The sequence below is a fragment of the Gossypium raimondii genome, chromosome 11 (genome assembly GCF_025698545.1).
Source record: "Gossypium raimondii isolate GPD5lz chromosome 11, ASM2569854v1, whole genome shotgun sequence".
Taxonomy (NCBI): domain Eukaryota; kingdom Viridiplantae; phylum Streptophyta; class Magnoliopsida; order Malvales; family Malvaceae; genus Gossypium; species Gossypium raimondii.
Genome location: NC_068575.1, coordinates 37,771,352 through 37,785,930, shown reverse-complemented (window position 1 = coordinate 37,785,930; position 14,579 = coordinate 37,771,352). Strand labels below are relative to the sequence as shown.

The 14,579-nt window shown below is 34.1% G+C and overlaps 3 protein-coding genes across 3 annotated transcripts; 1 reads left to right on the top strand and 2 right to left on the bottom strand.

Moving 5' to 3' along the window:
• Positions 1 to 218: 218 nt before the first annotated feature.
• On the top strand, positions 219 to 3,263 carry LOC105804005 (BTB/POZ domain-containing protein SR1IP1). Its single transcript, XM_012636481.2, has 5 exons — positions 219 to 751; positions 859 to 928; positions 1,026 to 1,610; positions 1,698 to 2,237; positions 2,537 to 3,263. Exons 1-5 carry the CDS (start codon positions 651 to 653, stop codon positions 3,074 to 3,076), a joined length of 1,836 nt encoding a protein of 611 aa, XP_012491935.1. The 5' UTR covers positions 219 to 650; the 3' UTR covers positions 3,077 to 3,263.
• Positions 3,264 to 3,877: 614 nt separating this feature from the next.
• On the bottom strand, positions 3,878 to 6,447 carry LOC105804006 (uncharacterized). The gene is made up of 3 exons (XM_012636482.2): positions 5,970 to 6,447; positions 4,798 to 5,043; positions 3,878 to 4,721 (listed from the first exon to the last, which is right to left on the bottom strand). The coding sequence occupies exons 2-3, from the start codon at positions 4,876 to 4,878 to the stop codon at positions 4,170 to 4,172; spliced, it is 633 nt and encodes a 210-aa protein (XP_012491936.1). The 5' UTR covers positions 4,879 to 5,043; positions 5,970 to 6,447; the 3' UTR covers positions 3,878 to 4,169.
• A 5,490-nt stretch (positions 6,448 to 11,937) lies between these two features.
• LOC105804007 (uncharacterized) lies at positions 11,938 to 13,984 on the bottom strand. Its single transcript, XM_012636483.2, has 2 exons — positions 13,724 to 13,984; positions 11,938 to 13,375 (listed from the first exon to the last, which is right to left on the bottom strand). The coding sequence occupies exon 2, from the start codon at positions 13,366 to 13,368 to the stop codon at positions 12,301 to 12,303; it is 1,068 nt and encodes a 355-aa protein (XP_012491937.1). The 5' UTR covers positions 13,369 to 13,375; positions 13,724 to 13,984; the 3' UTR covers positions 11,938 to 12,300.
• Positions 13,985 to 14,579: the final 595 nt, after the last annotated feature.

Genomic DNA, 14,579 nt, shown 5'->3' with positions numbered 1-14,579 from the left:
GTAAAGGAGCATGTGAAGGCAGAAAGTTCCAACATAAAATTTCATGATAACTACTTTTTGAGTGATAACATTAAAAACCCACGATTGGTCATAATTATGAATGCCATCCAATTTAGAAATCAAGACCTGGTTAACCAAAATCCCATGAATCCTGAAATTTATAAATGTCCAATGAAAATGGACAGGAAACTGAAGATGGGAACTTTAGTGGATGGGACTATTGCCCACGTGGAAACTTTCGACCTTTAGCCGCCAAACAACATGAAAACATCTAATCTTTCCACCAAAAACCCACACCACACAGTATATTTTCTTCATCTATCTTCATCCTTTAATACCCAAAATACCACTTGCTTGAAATGTTGTACTCCTCACAGCTTTCCCCTCTAGTTTTGTTTGGAGGCCTAGTTTTGGGAATCCACCTACTCAAAGTTGGATAATACAGTTATTAAGGACATGATTTTGAGCTTATATTGCTTCTCATTCAAACATTTGAATAAATAAATAACAAAACAGTACAGCAAATTGCTTATTCTGTTGGCTCCACCACAATCTTGTAAATGATAAACACCCTGTTTAACAGGCTCTGGTTATCTATGATTTGATGGAGATGCAGGCATGATCTTAGTAAAACTCCTTCATTTGCTGCCATGGTGGATCTTGATCAGGAGGACACTGCACCCACCACTCTTAACATGTCTGCTAAAAAGAAGGAGCTTATGTCCACAGCCATGAAGAGAACCAGCGAGTGGTATCATTACTATATAAGCATGAAATTCATAAATTGCTTTTCAGATAGGAAAAAAAATGGTAAGAGAACTGATGTATATAATTTGATTCTTCTTTGTTTTTTGTCAGGATTTTCTCTCAGGAGATACCCAGTGATGTCACGGTTCAAGTTGCTGGAGTTTCATTTTCACTTCACAAGGTAGAATCCAAGTACTTTAATTCTCATACAAACAGCCATAGCATGTATATCATAATCATTTCTACCTTTTTGTTTGCATGTCCTGCTTCAATTGCAGTTTCCATTAGTCTCTAAGTGTGGATACATAAGGAAAGTGGTATCAGAATCCAATGATGCTGATGTTTCAGTCATAGTAATTCCTGATGTTCCGGGCGGAGCGGAATCCTTCGAACTTGCGGCTAAATTCTGTTACGGGATAAATTTTGAGATAAACACCGAGAATATTGCGGCACTACGTTGCGTGGCCGAGTACCTTGAGATGACCGAGGACTATGCGGTCGGAAGCCTTGTGGAAAGAACTGAAGCCTTCTTGAATGAAGTGGCACTTCAGAGCCTAGCAGGAGCAATTTCTGTGTTACATGCTTCCGAGAACCTACTCCCCATTGCAGAGGAAGTTAAACTGGTTGGCCGGTGCATCGATGCCATAGCATATTTAGCTTGCAAAGAGAGTGGCAATGATATTGCAATGTCTTCAACAATCTCTAACTCGAAAACGGTGGTTGATTGGTGGGCTGAGGATTTGGCTGTTCTTCGAATTGACATATTCCAACGGGTTCTGATTGCAATGATAGCGAGGGGATTTAAACCATATGCTCTTGGTCCTGTGCTTATGCTCTATGCTCAGAAAGCTCTTAGAGGTTTGGTGAGACCCCCATGCCTACATAATTCAGTTGTTTACCTGATATGCTTCAAAATGTAAAGTTGAAGCTGAAGCTCCTTTTTCGTGCAGGAAATATTTGGAAAGGGGAGGAAGAAAATCGAGCCACGACAAGAACACGAGAAGAGGGTCGTCTTGGAAACCATAGTGAGCCTTCTGCCAAAGGAGAAAAATGCAATGTCTGTAAGCTTCCTAACCGTGCTGCTTCGAGCAGCAATTTATCTCGAAACAACCATTGCTTGTCGACTCGATTTAGAAAAAAGGATGGCCTTGCAATTAGGACAGGCTGTTTTGGATGATCTCTTGATTCCTGCCTATTCTTTTACTGGGGATACATTGTTTGATGTGGACACAGTACAGCGGATCATGATGAATTACCTTGAATATGAAACTGATGGTTCTCATTTTGGCTACAAAGAAGAAGATGGCTATATTTCTCCCCCACTAAGTGACATGGAAAGGGTGGGAAAGCTAATGGAGAGCTACCTAGCCGAAATAGCATCTGATCGTAATCTCCCCGTCTCGAAATTCATCGGTCTCACTGAACTCATTCCCGAACAATCGAGGATAACAGAGGATGGGATGTACAGAGCCATAGATATCTACCTCAAGGTACAGTCTTTTATGTAATAACCCTCATCTTAACATTCTGCTGCAACTTTTTACTCAATTCAATAATTATATATACTCTAATCCTATATGAGTACAGAAAACAACACCATTTGTTCATTATGAATTAAGTTTGAACACATTGCAATGCAAAGGTGATTTTGAAGCAATCTCATATAAAGTGAATCTGCTTTGTAACAGGACTGTTGGAACTATCATATAGAACCCTTTTAGCTTTCATTGATTTGAGAGAATAGTATCTTAGTCTTATCCACCTTTTCATAATAATTGACACTTGACAGGCTCACCCCACTATAACTGACTTGGAGAGGAAGAAAGTTTGCAGCCTAATGGATTGCCAGAAACTCTCTCGGGAGGCCTGCGCTCACGCTGCGCAAAACGACCGTCTTCCTGTCCAGACCGTGGTTCAAGTTCTTTACTACGAACAACAACGCCTTCGAGACGTCATGAACGGAAGCATGTCAAGTGGAACTTCCCCTTCCATATCTTCCAGAGTGAATTTATACCCTCCAACAGATATCCACCCAGTTTCGGATGAACTTTCGAGCTTGAAACGAGAGAACGAGGACTTGAAACTAGAGCTAGTAAAAATGAAAATGAGATTGAAAGAAATAGAAAGACCATCATCCGCTGTTCCGTCAGCAGCAAGCAGTCCTATGGGAATTATTGTGCCATCATCTGATAAGCCTCCTTTGCCAAGAAAATCATTCATGAATTCAGTTTCTAAGAAACTTGGACGCCTTTATCCTTTCGGAGTTCCGCCTTCCGGTGCCAAAGCTCGAACAAGACCTAGCAAAGATAGGAGGCACTCCATTTCTTGACACATTGTTTGGTTTGCCACTATCTGTACTTTTCCAAAGTGTTCCTATGTCTGGTGTTTTCCCTCTCTTTTTTTTTTGTTCTTTTTTCTTTTGGGGTGCTATCTATCATATTCATGTTTGATAAATACATTATTAAAAGCATGGTGGTATGAATCTCAGCATTTGGCTGTTTTTAGTTTCACCAAAACAGGATAATATATCCATTCAGAGTATATTTCAGGACAAATCCTAATGTTTTAATCATAAGGGAACAGCTAAAAGAGAAGACATGGGGAAATGTGAAATTGTAATTGTAAATCTGAGTTTAGGTTTAAAATTAAGAGTACATCGTATCTGACAAGTCTGTTGGATAAAAGATAAGAAAAGAAATACTGAATGCAGGGTGTGGGGTCTTTATTTGAATTATTGACAGCTTTAGGATAAATGAACTTGGGGAAAGAAATTGTATAGCTTATGGGGCAGGCTACCAAGTGGTACCACGTTTTGTCCGAGGCACAACCATCAATGATGTTTAAAAGATGGGCTCCCTAAATATTCAAGTTTCATTGGTCTCAGACTTTTTCAATCAGCATTACACATGCTCTTCAAGGTAACCAAAATGGCTTCATTTGCAGGTTCTTTGTTTGACCCTTGATGGCATGTTGCCACTTGCCAGGGCAAACCATGTACGGAAACTCTGTTTCCAAGCATCATTCAACATATATTCAATTTGAGAAACTTTTGTACATGTGAATATTCCTGTTATAAGCCCTAAAAGGTGCTTTGCAAATACAATAGAGTTGAAACTATAACACCGGCTAATATAGCAAAGGTTGATCAAATTAAAGAGAACTAATAAAAAGGTGTGCTGTGTACTCAAAAGTCTTCCCCAAGTGGGACTCGGAAATGGACTGATTTGAAAGTGGAGCTCAACAAATTAGAGGGTTTTTTTGCAAGTCAAGGAAACAAGTGATCTTTACAAAATGCTCCATTGCTAAAAAAGAAACTAAGAAGAAACTTCCACACAAACATCAATCACAGGAAATTAGTCGATAAGAAACAGTCTAAAATCTAATCATATCGACTTGGATGATAGTTTCTTTTTCTTTTTTGTTTAAGTCATATTCATGCTTAGAACTTGGAAAAGCCAAGGTGGCTGTTTTAATCTCTCCTGTCTCAACTGTTCTTCAAGATCAGTGTTGTTTTTACTCCCATTTGGGTACCCAAATGTCATATCAGTGACCTTGAAAAGTCCCATCTGCTCATTTCCAGTGAAATCTTCCCCTGTTGTGCTTGTCTTCTTCACATGACTGGATTCGGTGGAAGAAGAAGAGAAGCTCGGACCGGAATCCGAAGTTCGAGGAGTCCCATGTTTCTTCCTCGGCACGTACCTTGTGGGGCCTAAAGTAAGCTCAATCTCGCTCTCATCTATGGATTCTAATATTGTGTTACGACCATAGTCTGGTTCTGCAACAACATTGTTTGACCGATGATCACCCTCAGCCGCCGGATGTTCCAAGTCAAGTCTGGTTCTTGTATTTTGATGCATATTGATATTTCCATGGTGATAATTATTCTTCAAGCTAAAGTTTCCTTTAGGCCGGCTGCTTTCCATGCTTTTCATCAATGTCTTCTGGATTCGATATAGACGATGCAGTTCGTACACCTGAAAAACAGAACATTGCTTCAAGCTTAGAACAACAAATACAGTTTTTTTTAAAAAACAAAATATATATATATACCTGTTCTTTGAAAGTTTCTTCATGTTTTAAGATAGCCATCCTCATATACTCCTTATCGTACGGCCTAAGAAGATTCCCCATTGGAGTTTAATGTTGCTTGAAGAATACCCCGAATATGTAGGATGAATAGATTTGGATTTGGATTTGGGAAATGAATAAAATGATCCCTTCTTTCCCAAGAAATTTGATAAGAAAGTAGATCACATAACAATTCTGATAATCAAATCACCTTTTTACTATTCCCACCTGTTAAAGTGAGCCCAAAAAAAAAAAGCTGAGAATAAGGTTGTTGATTGGTAATGGATTGTTTATTATTGAGAGGAGAGAAGGGCGATGGATGGCATGAATTAATGTTTTTCCAGCACTAAAAATGAAAGTATGATAAACATCAACCACTTTTAGTTCTAGTATAATTTGTCTTCTTCTTCACATGTTCTTTGGGCCACCATTGATAAATCTTCCATACAAAATATCTTCCATTATGCAGCCTTGTCTATAGGTACATTATATATCACATGTGGTTTCAATGCCCTTCTTGGTTTCTTCTTATGCCTATTACTTTTTCTTTCACACATATATTAACCTTTATATAACCGCATTTACAAAATAATAATAATCCACTATAAAACAATCCATCTAAATGGATATTCGGTACCTAATTATTATGAGTATACGAAATTAATAGGAGCGCAACACAGTTAGATGAGTATGTATGTATGTTTTAAAATATTCATTTCATAGATTTAGATGTATTAAACTACACTAGCATCCATGAAAGAGTTGATGTTTAAATGAAATTACATACATTTTGTATGTGTGTATATATGAATTTTGTTTAATTAAGAGGAAAAAATCATTACTTTCATGGATCTTCTTAAAGTGATTGTTTAAGAAGGAAAAATATGAAAGCCGGTGATAACAAAGTTTAACAGTAGGATCATCATAATCACCATGTTAAAGAGTAACTCCAAAAAGAAAATAATAAAAACCAAATGGCATATATATCAAACACACAATTGAACATCCAAATTCCTTGCTTCCGAAAGTCAAACTCAACCTAATATTTTATGATTCTTATCTCTTTTATCCTCTTCTTGTTGCAATGAAATCATGCATCAGAAAAGAGAGAAAAAAAGGGGAGGGTTGTAGAGAATTGAAGTGCATATTCTGACCTGATACAAATTCTTGAAGAGGCTACCAAATTATGAAGAATCACAGCAGCTAAACCAGTTGAAGTTGAAGAAGATGAAGTAGAGAGAAATTGAGTTTTGCAAGGAGAAAGAGAAATCTTGAAACCTTAAGTTGAGCCAAATCTAGGTTTTGAGAGAGAAAGAGGATGAGCTTGCTCTCTCACAATATTCCCCATAATATTTTGATATAAAGAGAGAGAGAGAGGAATTTAAGAATCTGGGGTGCATTCTTGGGTTTCAGGCATGCCAAACAAATGAGAGTGTTAATAGCCAATGCAATTCAAGTTTTGTGGAAGATGCCTAAGACAGGTCCAGCAATGCACTTCATTTATAAATTATTTTTATTAACATGTAACAGGATTTGCACATATCTATTATCTATATTTCTATATTAGGGTTTTTGGGGACAATCATCATAAAATAGTTGAGCTGCGTTTGCTATGGTGCGTGATTCACATGCACCCAAGAATTCTATATCCCTTCTAACAGTTGTCTCCTCCATTTTATAATTTTTTAAGAAGAAGAAGAAGAAGAAGAAAAAAAGAAAGAAAAGGTTAGTGGAAACTGATATGATGAGGGAGGTGTTCATGGCCCCTCCAACAATTACATCCCTGCCGTACGATAAGGGTGGTTACCCTTAACAAAACCATCATAAATTATTCATCACACCCATAGCCACAGGATCAAAAAGATCTTGTTTATTTAGTATCAGATACAGATATCACAATTAACAAAAATAACATGCAACCCAGATGATGATGGATCATTTGGATCTGAGTTGTTGGATTCGATTTTCAACCCCACATTCAAACAATGATTATAGCCGTTAATTAGCCATGTGAGGAAGGTTGTTGCCAAAATCAATCAAACATATCCGACGGTCCACATAACTGGATGAAATATGGTACACATTAAATGTACTTATTATTATTATTATTATTATCATTATTGCATATGCAGCAGGTTTCTGGATATATAGAAGTATTTTATAGATCTCTCTCTCTCTCGTCATTCTTTTATTTGGGAAATTGCTTAATAAATAATTTATGTATTTGATTATTTGTCACTGTTGTGCGATAGCTGTACATGGTACAGACTGGAAGATGATCCCTTGAGGGGACCATATAAATGAAAAGATTAAATGGATTTTGTTTTCAGGAATATTTATCAATATAATAAAAATGAAATCTTATCAACAGCAAAGGATTAATGTGTTTATATTAATCATAAATTTAAAAATATTCATTATAATCAACCTGGTTTAATATAAATAATTTGAACAGTCAACTAAATTTGAAATTTGTCAGAATTTAACAAAAGTAAAATCCCATTCTTATCTTGAAAAGGAATCATAATTGGTGAAATTGTGTTTATTTATAGGAAGAAAAAGGGTGAGAATGGGGAAGCACGCGTTGCTGGTAAGGAGAGGTGCAACCGTATGGGGTGGTGGGTCCATTGCTGAAAAGGCTGAAGCAAGGGGCCACCCCAGAGGCTTATGTTCTTCTGTTGTCATTTAGGTCCCACCACCCACCATTTAAATAAACAAATTAATTACTCTTTATGATAGATAACAACAAAAGAATTGTCAAAAATTTCAGGCTTCAACAGGCTTCAGAAGGTGCAGATTTTTTAGTCAGCAAAATAGGGGTACATTTACATTTACAAGATGCTATCTCTCTGTTACCCCACCCATTTGTGTTTCACCTTCTCACAAAGCAATCATCATTGATCCAAAGAACATCAGCATTTTTGCAGAATAACATATTCTTCAACTTAATCTCTGCTTCTGAGGATTATCAAATGATGGAACCTAAATTTAATTAAAGATTTGAAATATAAATAACTTTTCTGCACTTAATTGGGTGGGCTTTGTGGACAAAATCTTGCACCAAAGTTATACCACATGTGTCTGTTTGCTTTGATTCGGACATTCTATTTGATTTGATCTGATGAGTGTGAAACAACATGACTAATCAGTTTCCCCAATCAACCCTATCTTGTCGGATGAATTTTATCTCCATTTAACAACATGTAAAAATAATTTATATTTTTAATGTTTCAATCATCCAACTATTATATTTATGGTCTCAAATTTAATTTAAATTTAAAACTTTTAACCATTTTTTGTGTACAAAAATTAACTGTTGGATATATATATATATATATTAAATATATAGAGTATTTTAATTTGGTATAGTCGGTTTGAAAATTTACATGCATGGCAAGACAATTGGATCATTAAAATATTAATCATTTAAATAATTAAGGAAGTATGTAAAATTACTTTGTATATATATATATATATATTCTAATTAAAACTATATCTATCTTTACAAAATAAAAGATTAAATTACCCTTTTTTAAAATCATTTAAAAGATGGTGACAAATATAGTAAGAACTTTTAAAATGAGAACCATGAGAATCAATTTATTCTTAACCCTTAAATCAAAATAAATTAATCTAAGCCTTAAATTTAATATTTAATCTACATTAAAATAAAGAGCACAACAACCAACCTTTTCCTTTTTTTTCTAAGCAAAAAATCAGAAGTAGCTTTACAATGGGATTGAAAGTAAGAAATTAATGTTATCGAGATTAAGCAATTTGGGTATTCGATATTTATTTTTTCGGTATTTAAGATGTTTTTTCTTGGTTGATGAAAAACACTCAAAGAATTTCATGAAATACAAATGAATACCGAATGCCCAAAATTTTTTAGTGAGATAGATTAAATCTTAAATCTAAGACTTAAATTTATTCATTTTGATCTAAAAATTGAAAACAATTGGATTATCATGATTCTCATTTTAAGAATTCCTACACCTTAAAAGATTTTATTAAATAATTAGTACTAATCTCGAATCTTGAATTCAATCTTTGAATGATTTTTTTCTATTCTTCTTATAAAAATGGTTAAATGATGATCCAAATCTAAAAACTAAGTGTAATACTAAATTAACTTGTATTAAACTTAGCAATATTTTATTTATTAAAAATAAAGAAGATTACATTGGTAATCACTCAACTATAAATAACTTTTTAATTACTCAATTATGAAAAATTATATAATAGTTGCTCAACTATTTAACTTTCTTTTTCCTTTTTGGTTACCAGCAATTATCTTCCGTTAGTAATTTAACTAACTTGGCGGGTTTAAAATTTGACATAGTAGCAATTTTAACTTTCAATATTTACATAATGTGAAATTTGATCTTTTTTATAGTTTTGCATTTCTTTGTGACATTGAGGGTTAATTTTAAAAGAATAAAAAAAATTGTTATGTTGGATTTTAGGTGTTTCTATTTTTATATATATATTTTCAATCAAATTTAGCTCAAAGGTAAGGTCAAAAATTTTCTTTGGACGAGCCGAGATAAAATTATAAAATATTGGAGGAGTCAAGGTTGTGTTAAAATGCTTCCATTACATTATTAAATTTTTGAGAGTGCCAAAAAATGTAAAATTTTCTTTTATTCAAAAACTAAAGGATATAATTTGAACGATTTATATTATGGGATGGGCTAAATGGATATTTTCCCATTTAATCAAGGGGCACTTGCCTACTCCCTTGGCTTTGCCATTGATTTAGTTGATAAATTTATTTAGCTTTTTAAGTGAAAAGGTCATAAAGAAAATTAAAATTCTAAAAAGACCAAATTACACAATATGTAAATGTTGTGTATTAAATTTGTTAGAACTAAATTGACACAATATATAAATGTTAAGGGTTAAAATTGTTATATGCTCGTTTTAAAAGATGTCATGTCATCTTTCCGTTAATGATTTAATAGCTAATGACCAAAAATAAACAAAATCGAATAATTGTGTGACCAAAACAAAAACTTACCAATAATTAAGTGATTGAAAGTGTAATTTAGGTGGGAAGAAAGAGTTAAAAACAAATAAAATATTGGTTTAATGTATAAGAAGACATGGAAACTGCATAAATTGTGATCTATTGGAACATGTTAAACATGAATTATTGGGTAGAAAAGATAAAAACTAAGTATTAATGAATGATTAGGCATTAATTAATATATTAAGATAGATAATGATGAATGATGGTGGAATCTAACCATTATTTTATGGTTGCATATCAGTCGGTGGAACAACACGCCATGTTCCTTTCTTTTCATTAACGCTTAATACTTTACGGATCTACTTCAATTATTGTCTTACACAAACAAATGAAGCACCTATTGTCTTTTGAGACCAACAATTAGGATTAACAACATTTATCATTTTTTTTTATAATTTGTTATTTTCAAAATTTTATGCCATATCATTACATATGTAATATTATATAAACTTTCTATTTTTACGTAATATTAATAAAAAAACTATGTCATTTTAAATAATGCATTTAACGAATATTGTCTAAAATTAAAATTTCAAATTTTGAAAAGGATATGGACTTAAATATAAATTAAATCACAAGTTATACATAGTATGATACTAACAACAAAAATTAACTCAATACATTTAACTGCTATTATTTGGGTCAAGACTTAAATTTCAAATTTTGAAAATTAGAATGATAAACATTGATAAAATTAGAATACAAAGACTAAATCTGACATTTATTTTAAACGTAGAGCATAATAGTATATTATTGAAATAGTGATTTTAAAGAAATCAATGTAAGTAGTAATAATGATGATGAAAAAGAGAAGCTTTTGTTGTTTTCAGCTTCAACAACCAGAAATTTCAAACTAGTCTTAAAAATATTGCTGAATTCAAGAAAAAGAAATAAAACAAAATAAAATTATGTGTGCAAGAAAAATGGGATACTAAAAAGGGGCATGAAACATTGAAGAACCGAACCAATTAGGGAAACAACATGATGTGGATTAGACAACAGCTTAGGGTTAGGAGTCAGATCTCTCTCTTTTTAATTTTTGTATTTAGATAATGGGGGCTGGCTGATGTTATGATTTTGGATACATTGTCCGATCCAGCCACTACTTGCTGTCATGTTGAGCTTAGCCACACAAACTCATCGTGTCTCTTTGTGTCTTTATTTTAACATTTTGCCTTTTCTTCTTTCTCTATTTTTAGATTCGATTGTATGTAGGTCCCCATCCTTTTAAGCCTATGGAAAATTGATTTCTTAATCTTGTAAGTCAAGGAGAGAAAATTACAAGACACCTACAACAAGAAGAGTTCAACTATTCTTTGCTTTTATAAACAGGCATCAATGCTCAGCTCAGCTCATCAAATCAGAATCTGCATAAGTTTCAATCCATAAAATGATCTTCCCACTCACTGCAAGTGTTAGTTAAGTTTAGCGGTTTATTTAGCTCACTTTTAAGCATCGGAACTGTAACATTAATAGGCAAGATTCGGTTTGGTATTTCTCTAGATCCGATCCTGCATACAATGAGGGAAACATAACAAGTGCATGACAGGGGCAAGTACCATTGGACCACCTCGATTGAGATATCAGCCTTGGGGTTGGTCATCAAGACAATGTTCCACCTCCTTAACCGCTTTTTGTTCCTCCTACACGAGCAAATGGCTTCTATAAAACCATCTTCTCTATTATTTGCGCTATATGCCCAAACAATATCCAACTAGAAATGCAGAAAACACGAAAGGTTCGAGTTCTGCACTGGCATGCCATAAAAAGGAGAGCAGACTGATCTCATAAAGGTACGAATGACGACTTTTGCAATGATATGATTCAAAAAGTCCACAGGTAAAGGCGTAATGAGAAATAAACACAAAAAGTGAAAAACATCCATCTCATGTAAGGATATACAAAGCTTCGCACAACGAATGATTTTCAGCATTCAAATGCACTGCTCTCGATATAAGTTCATTTATGCTGGCAGGGGAATTAACTACCGCATAGATGCATTTATCAATGTAAAACAATGACAAACCACATCAGAGGGAAGGAAATAGTAGATAATGGAAGGTCATATGACAAATTCAACAAGATCAAGCTGAAAGCTAAAATATATGCTTTATTATTACGAAAATATGTCTTCACTTAACTACAGCAACTATAGGTAACAGGTGGAGATAATTGCTAACCTATAGATTTCTACAAAGTGTCAATATAATTGGATTTCTCCATGTTAGGCTGTCAAACCTCGAGGATAAATCAGAGCCATGACCTGTATACAACCTAATTGGCTTGATCCAAAACCCCCTTTCGCCTTCTTTATACTTATTTACTTCATCCGTTCTAAAAAATGGAATAATCAAGATCAATGTTAGAGCATACTTCGTAAGTGAAATAACTCAAAAATTGCTCTAGCACCGGAACCTGGTTCAACTCAGAACCAATGGATAGTGAGTTCCGGCTCACTCTTCTGAAGCATGCAGGCACACCTTCTCAAGTTTTGTTGGCCAGTCCACCCCAAGGAGAGGGGAGTTTATTTCCATTGCAACTCGAAAGTCTAACATTGATGCAGAAATGGACCCATTCTGTTTTTGAGCATATCCCAAAGGCCGCATCCCGTTCAAAGAGACTGTGGACCAATTGTGACCTTGGTCAATAAGTTTCTGTCCGGACCTTGAACCAGCCAATTCCAAACAGGGTTTTATCAATCTCTTCATGAAAACATCAAGGCTACTGTTCAACAAATTGGCACAATCTACTGATATGTTTAATCCCTCCATCTCTAACTTCTTTTCCAACCTTTTTCTCAAAGAACCTGTGTCAGGTAGTTCACCTTTGCAATGACATGTCTCAGAAGCGGATGCTAATCTGTTCCATGGCACTTTTCGCATTCTTTTAGCATTCAAAGATATGCCAAGCGGAGCTCTAACAGGACTCCTACTGTGAATGCTTGGGCTTCCTGCAACTTGATCAACTTCCTCTCCTTCTTCGAAGGACATAGGTGGTCTGCTACCCAAAGAAAGCAACTCGGTAGCACTTTGCTGTTCTTGAACTCTCGGAACTGCATCTTCACAAACAGTACCACGGCTCTTCCCATGAGGCCCTAAAGGACTTGGATGGTTCTGATCACGGAGATTTATAGTCCTTCCCTTACGAGGGGATTGAGGAAAGTCTTTGCACATTGACTTAAGATTACTTCTTTGATACCCATTCGCCGCTTTAACACTTAAAGCACCTTCCAATTTGTTCCCTGTTGATGGATGATTCTTCGAAAGAGAAGCATTTCTAATAATCGATCTGAGGAGATGATTATGAAGACGAACATTTTCTCTCCCAATTATACCAATGCAGAGCCTATCAAACTCGGGTTTCCCAATCTTAAGACTCAAAAATCTAGTGAGCAGATTAAAGTACTTCTGAGCTTTTATAGGCCCAATCTTCCTTTCAATCTGAGATTTCAGCTCTAAAGTATCTACTAGAGAAAAATGCCGTCGACCCGGCATTTCAGTTTCCAAGTTCATCACTATCATCCAAAATCTAAAATTTCAGCCAAAAAACAAAAAAAATCAACTTCCAAATAAAAATCCTACTTAATTATCAATCAAAATCACCACCAAAACCCCCATGTCATCCTCTAAGATAGCAAGACGGGACCAAAAAATACTAAAATTCAAACAAAACAAACAAAACCCAGATGAAAAACTGCATTAAGAATAAGTAACTTCATTTAACTAATAAATCATTCAAAAACCACAAATCAAAGAGAAACCCAGAAAGATAAATCTACAAAATTTGAAACTACCAGTCTCAAACAAAGAAACTGTAAAGCAGTAATGGTAAGCAACGGAAAAAGAAAATGTAAAATAGAAACAAAGCAAAACCCACCTGAATTAAGGAACTATATAACTGAATTCAAAGAAGTTGAACTGAATTTGCAGCAAAAAAGAAAAGCATTATTAATCAATCAGAAGCTTGTGAAAGTAGAGAGCAAAGAGATTAGGGCAAGAAGCTTTGAAAGCTTCTATTGGAGTGATCATGGTCAAAGAAACATGCGCGTTTTGAAAACGAGTGTAAACTATGCTAAGTGCTAAGCTGGTTAGCTTTGGGTCGAATGTTGGATTGTCCAATCAGCGTCTCAGTTTTTGAGTAATTTAGAATTAAGCCTTCCGAATTTAATGCAGTTTCCGAGAGGAAAAGTAAAATTATCTATCAACAAAGGTCAAAGCTCCATCTATTTTCAATAAATCCAATTTTGACGAAAAATATTTTAACTAAAAGAAAAAAAAAAAGTGCAGTATCGAAGCAGCATGAACAACTAACTTTTTTTTATTATTTTAAATTATCTATTTATTAATCAATACAATATCTAATAAGAAACAAGTTATTAAATATAAGGAATTTAAGAAAATTTATTTGATGTAATTTTAGACAGTTAAGTCAAAAAAGTGTTATTTTAATATTTTATTAATAATACTTTGACTTAATGGTAAGATTTAGGTTTTGGAAATTTGGAGTTTTATTATGGGTAGATTTTTACTTCAAATTTTATTATGTTTTAAATTTCATCACGTATAAATCATGTTCAAATTTATTCTAATCTCGATCTAGAGGTATTCATAAATTGATTAACCTGTTCGATTTTAATCTTTTAACCTCATGTTAACCCTACCCAACTTAATTCACTCTTCCAACATATCAATAAAGGCTTATAAACATTATTCTCTAAAAGAATGTTCTATCA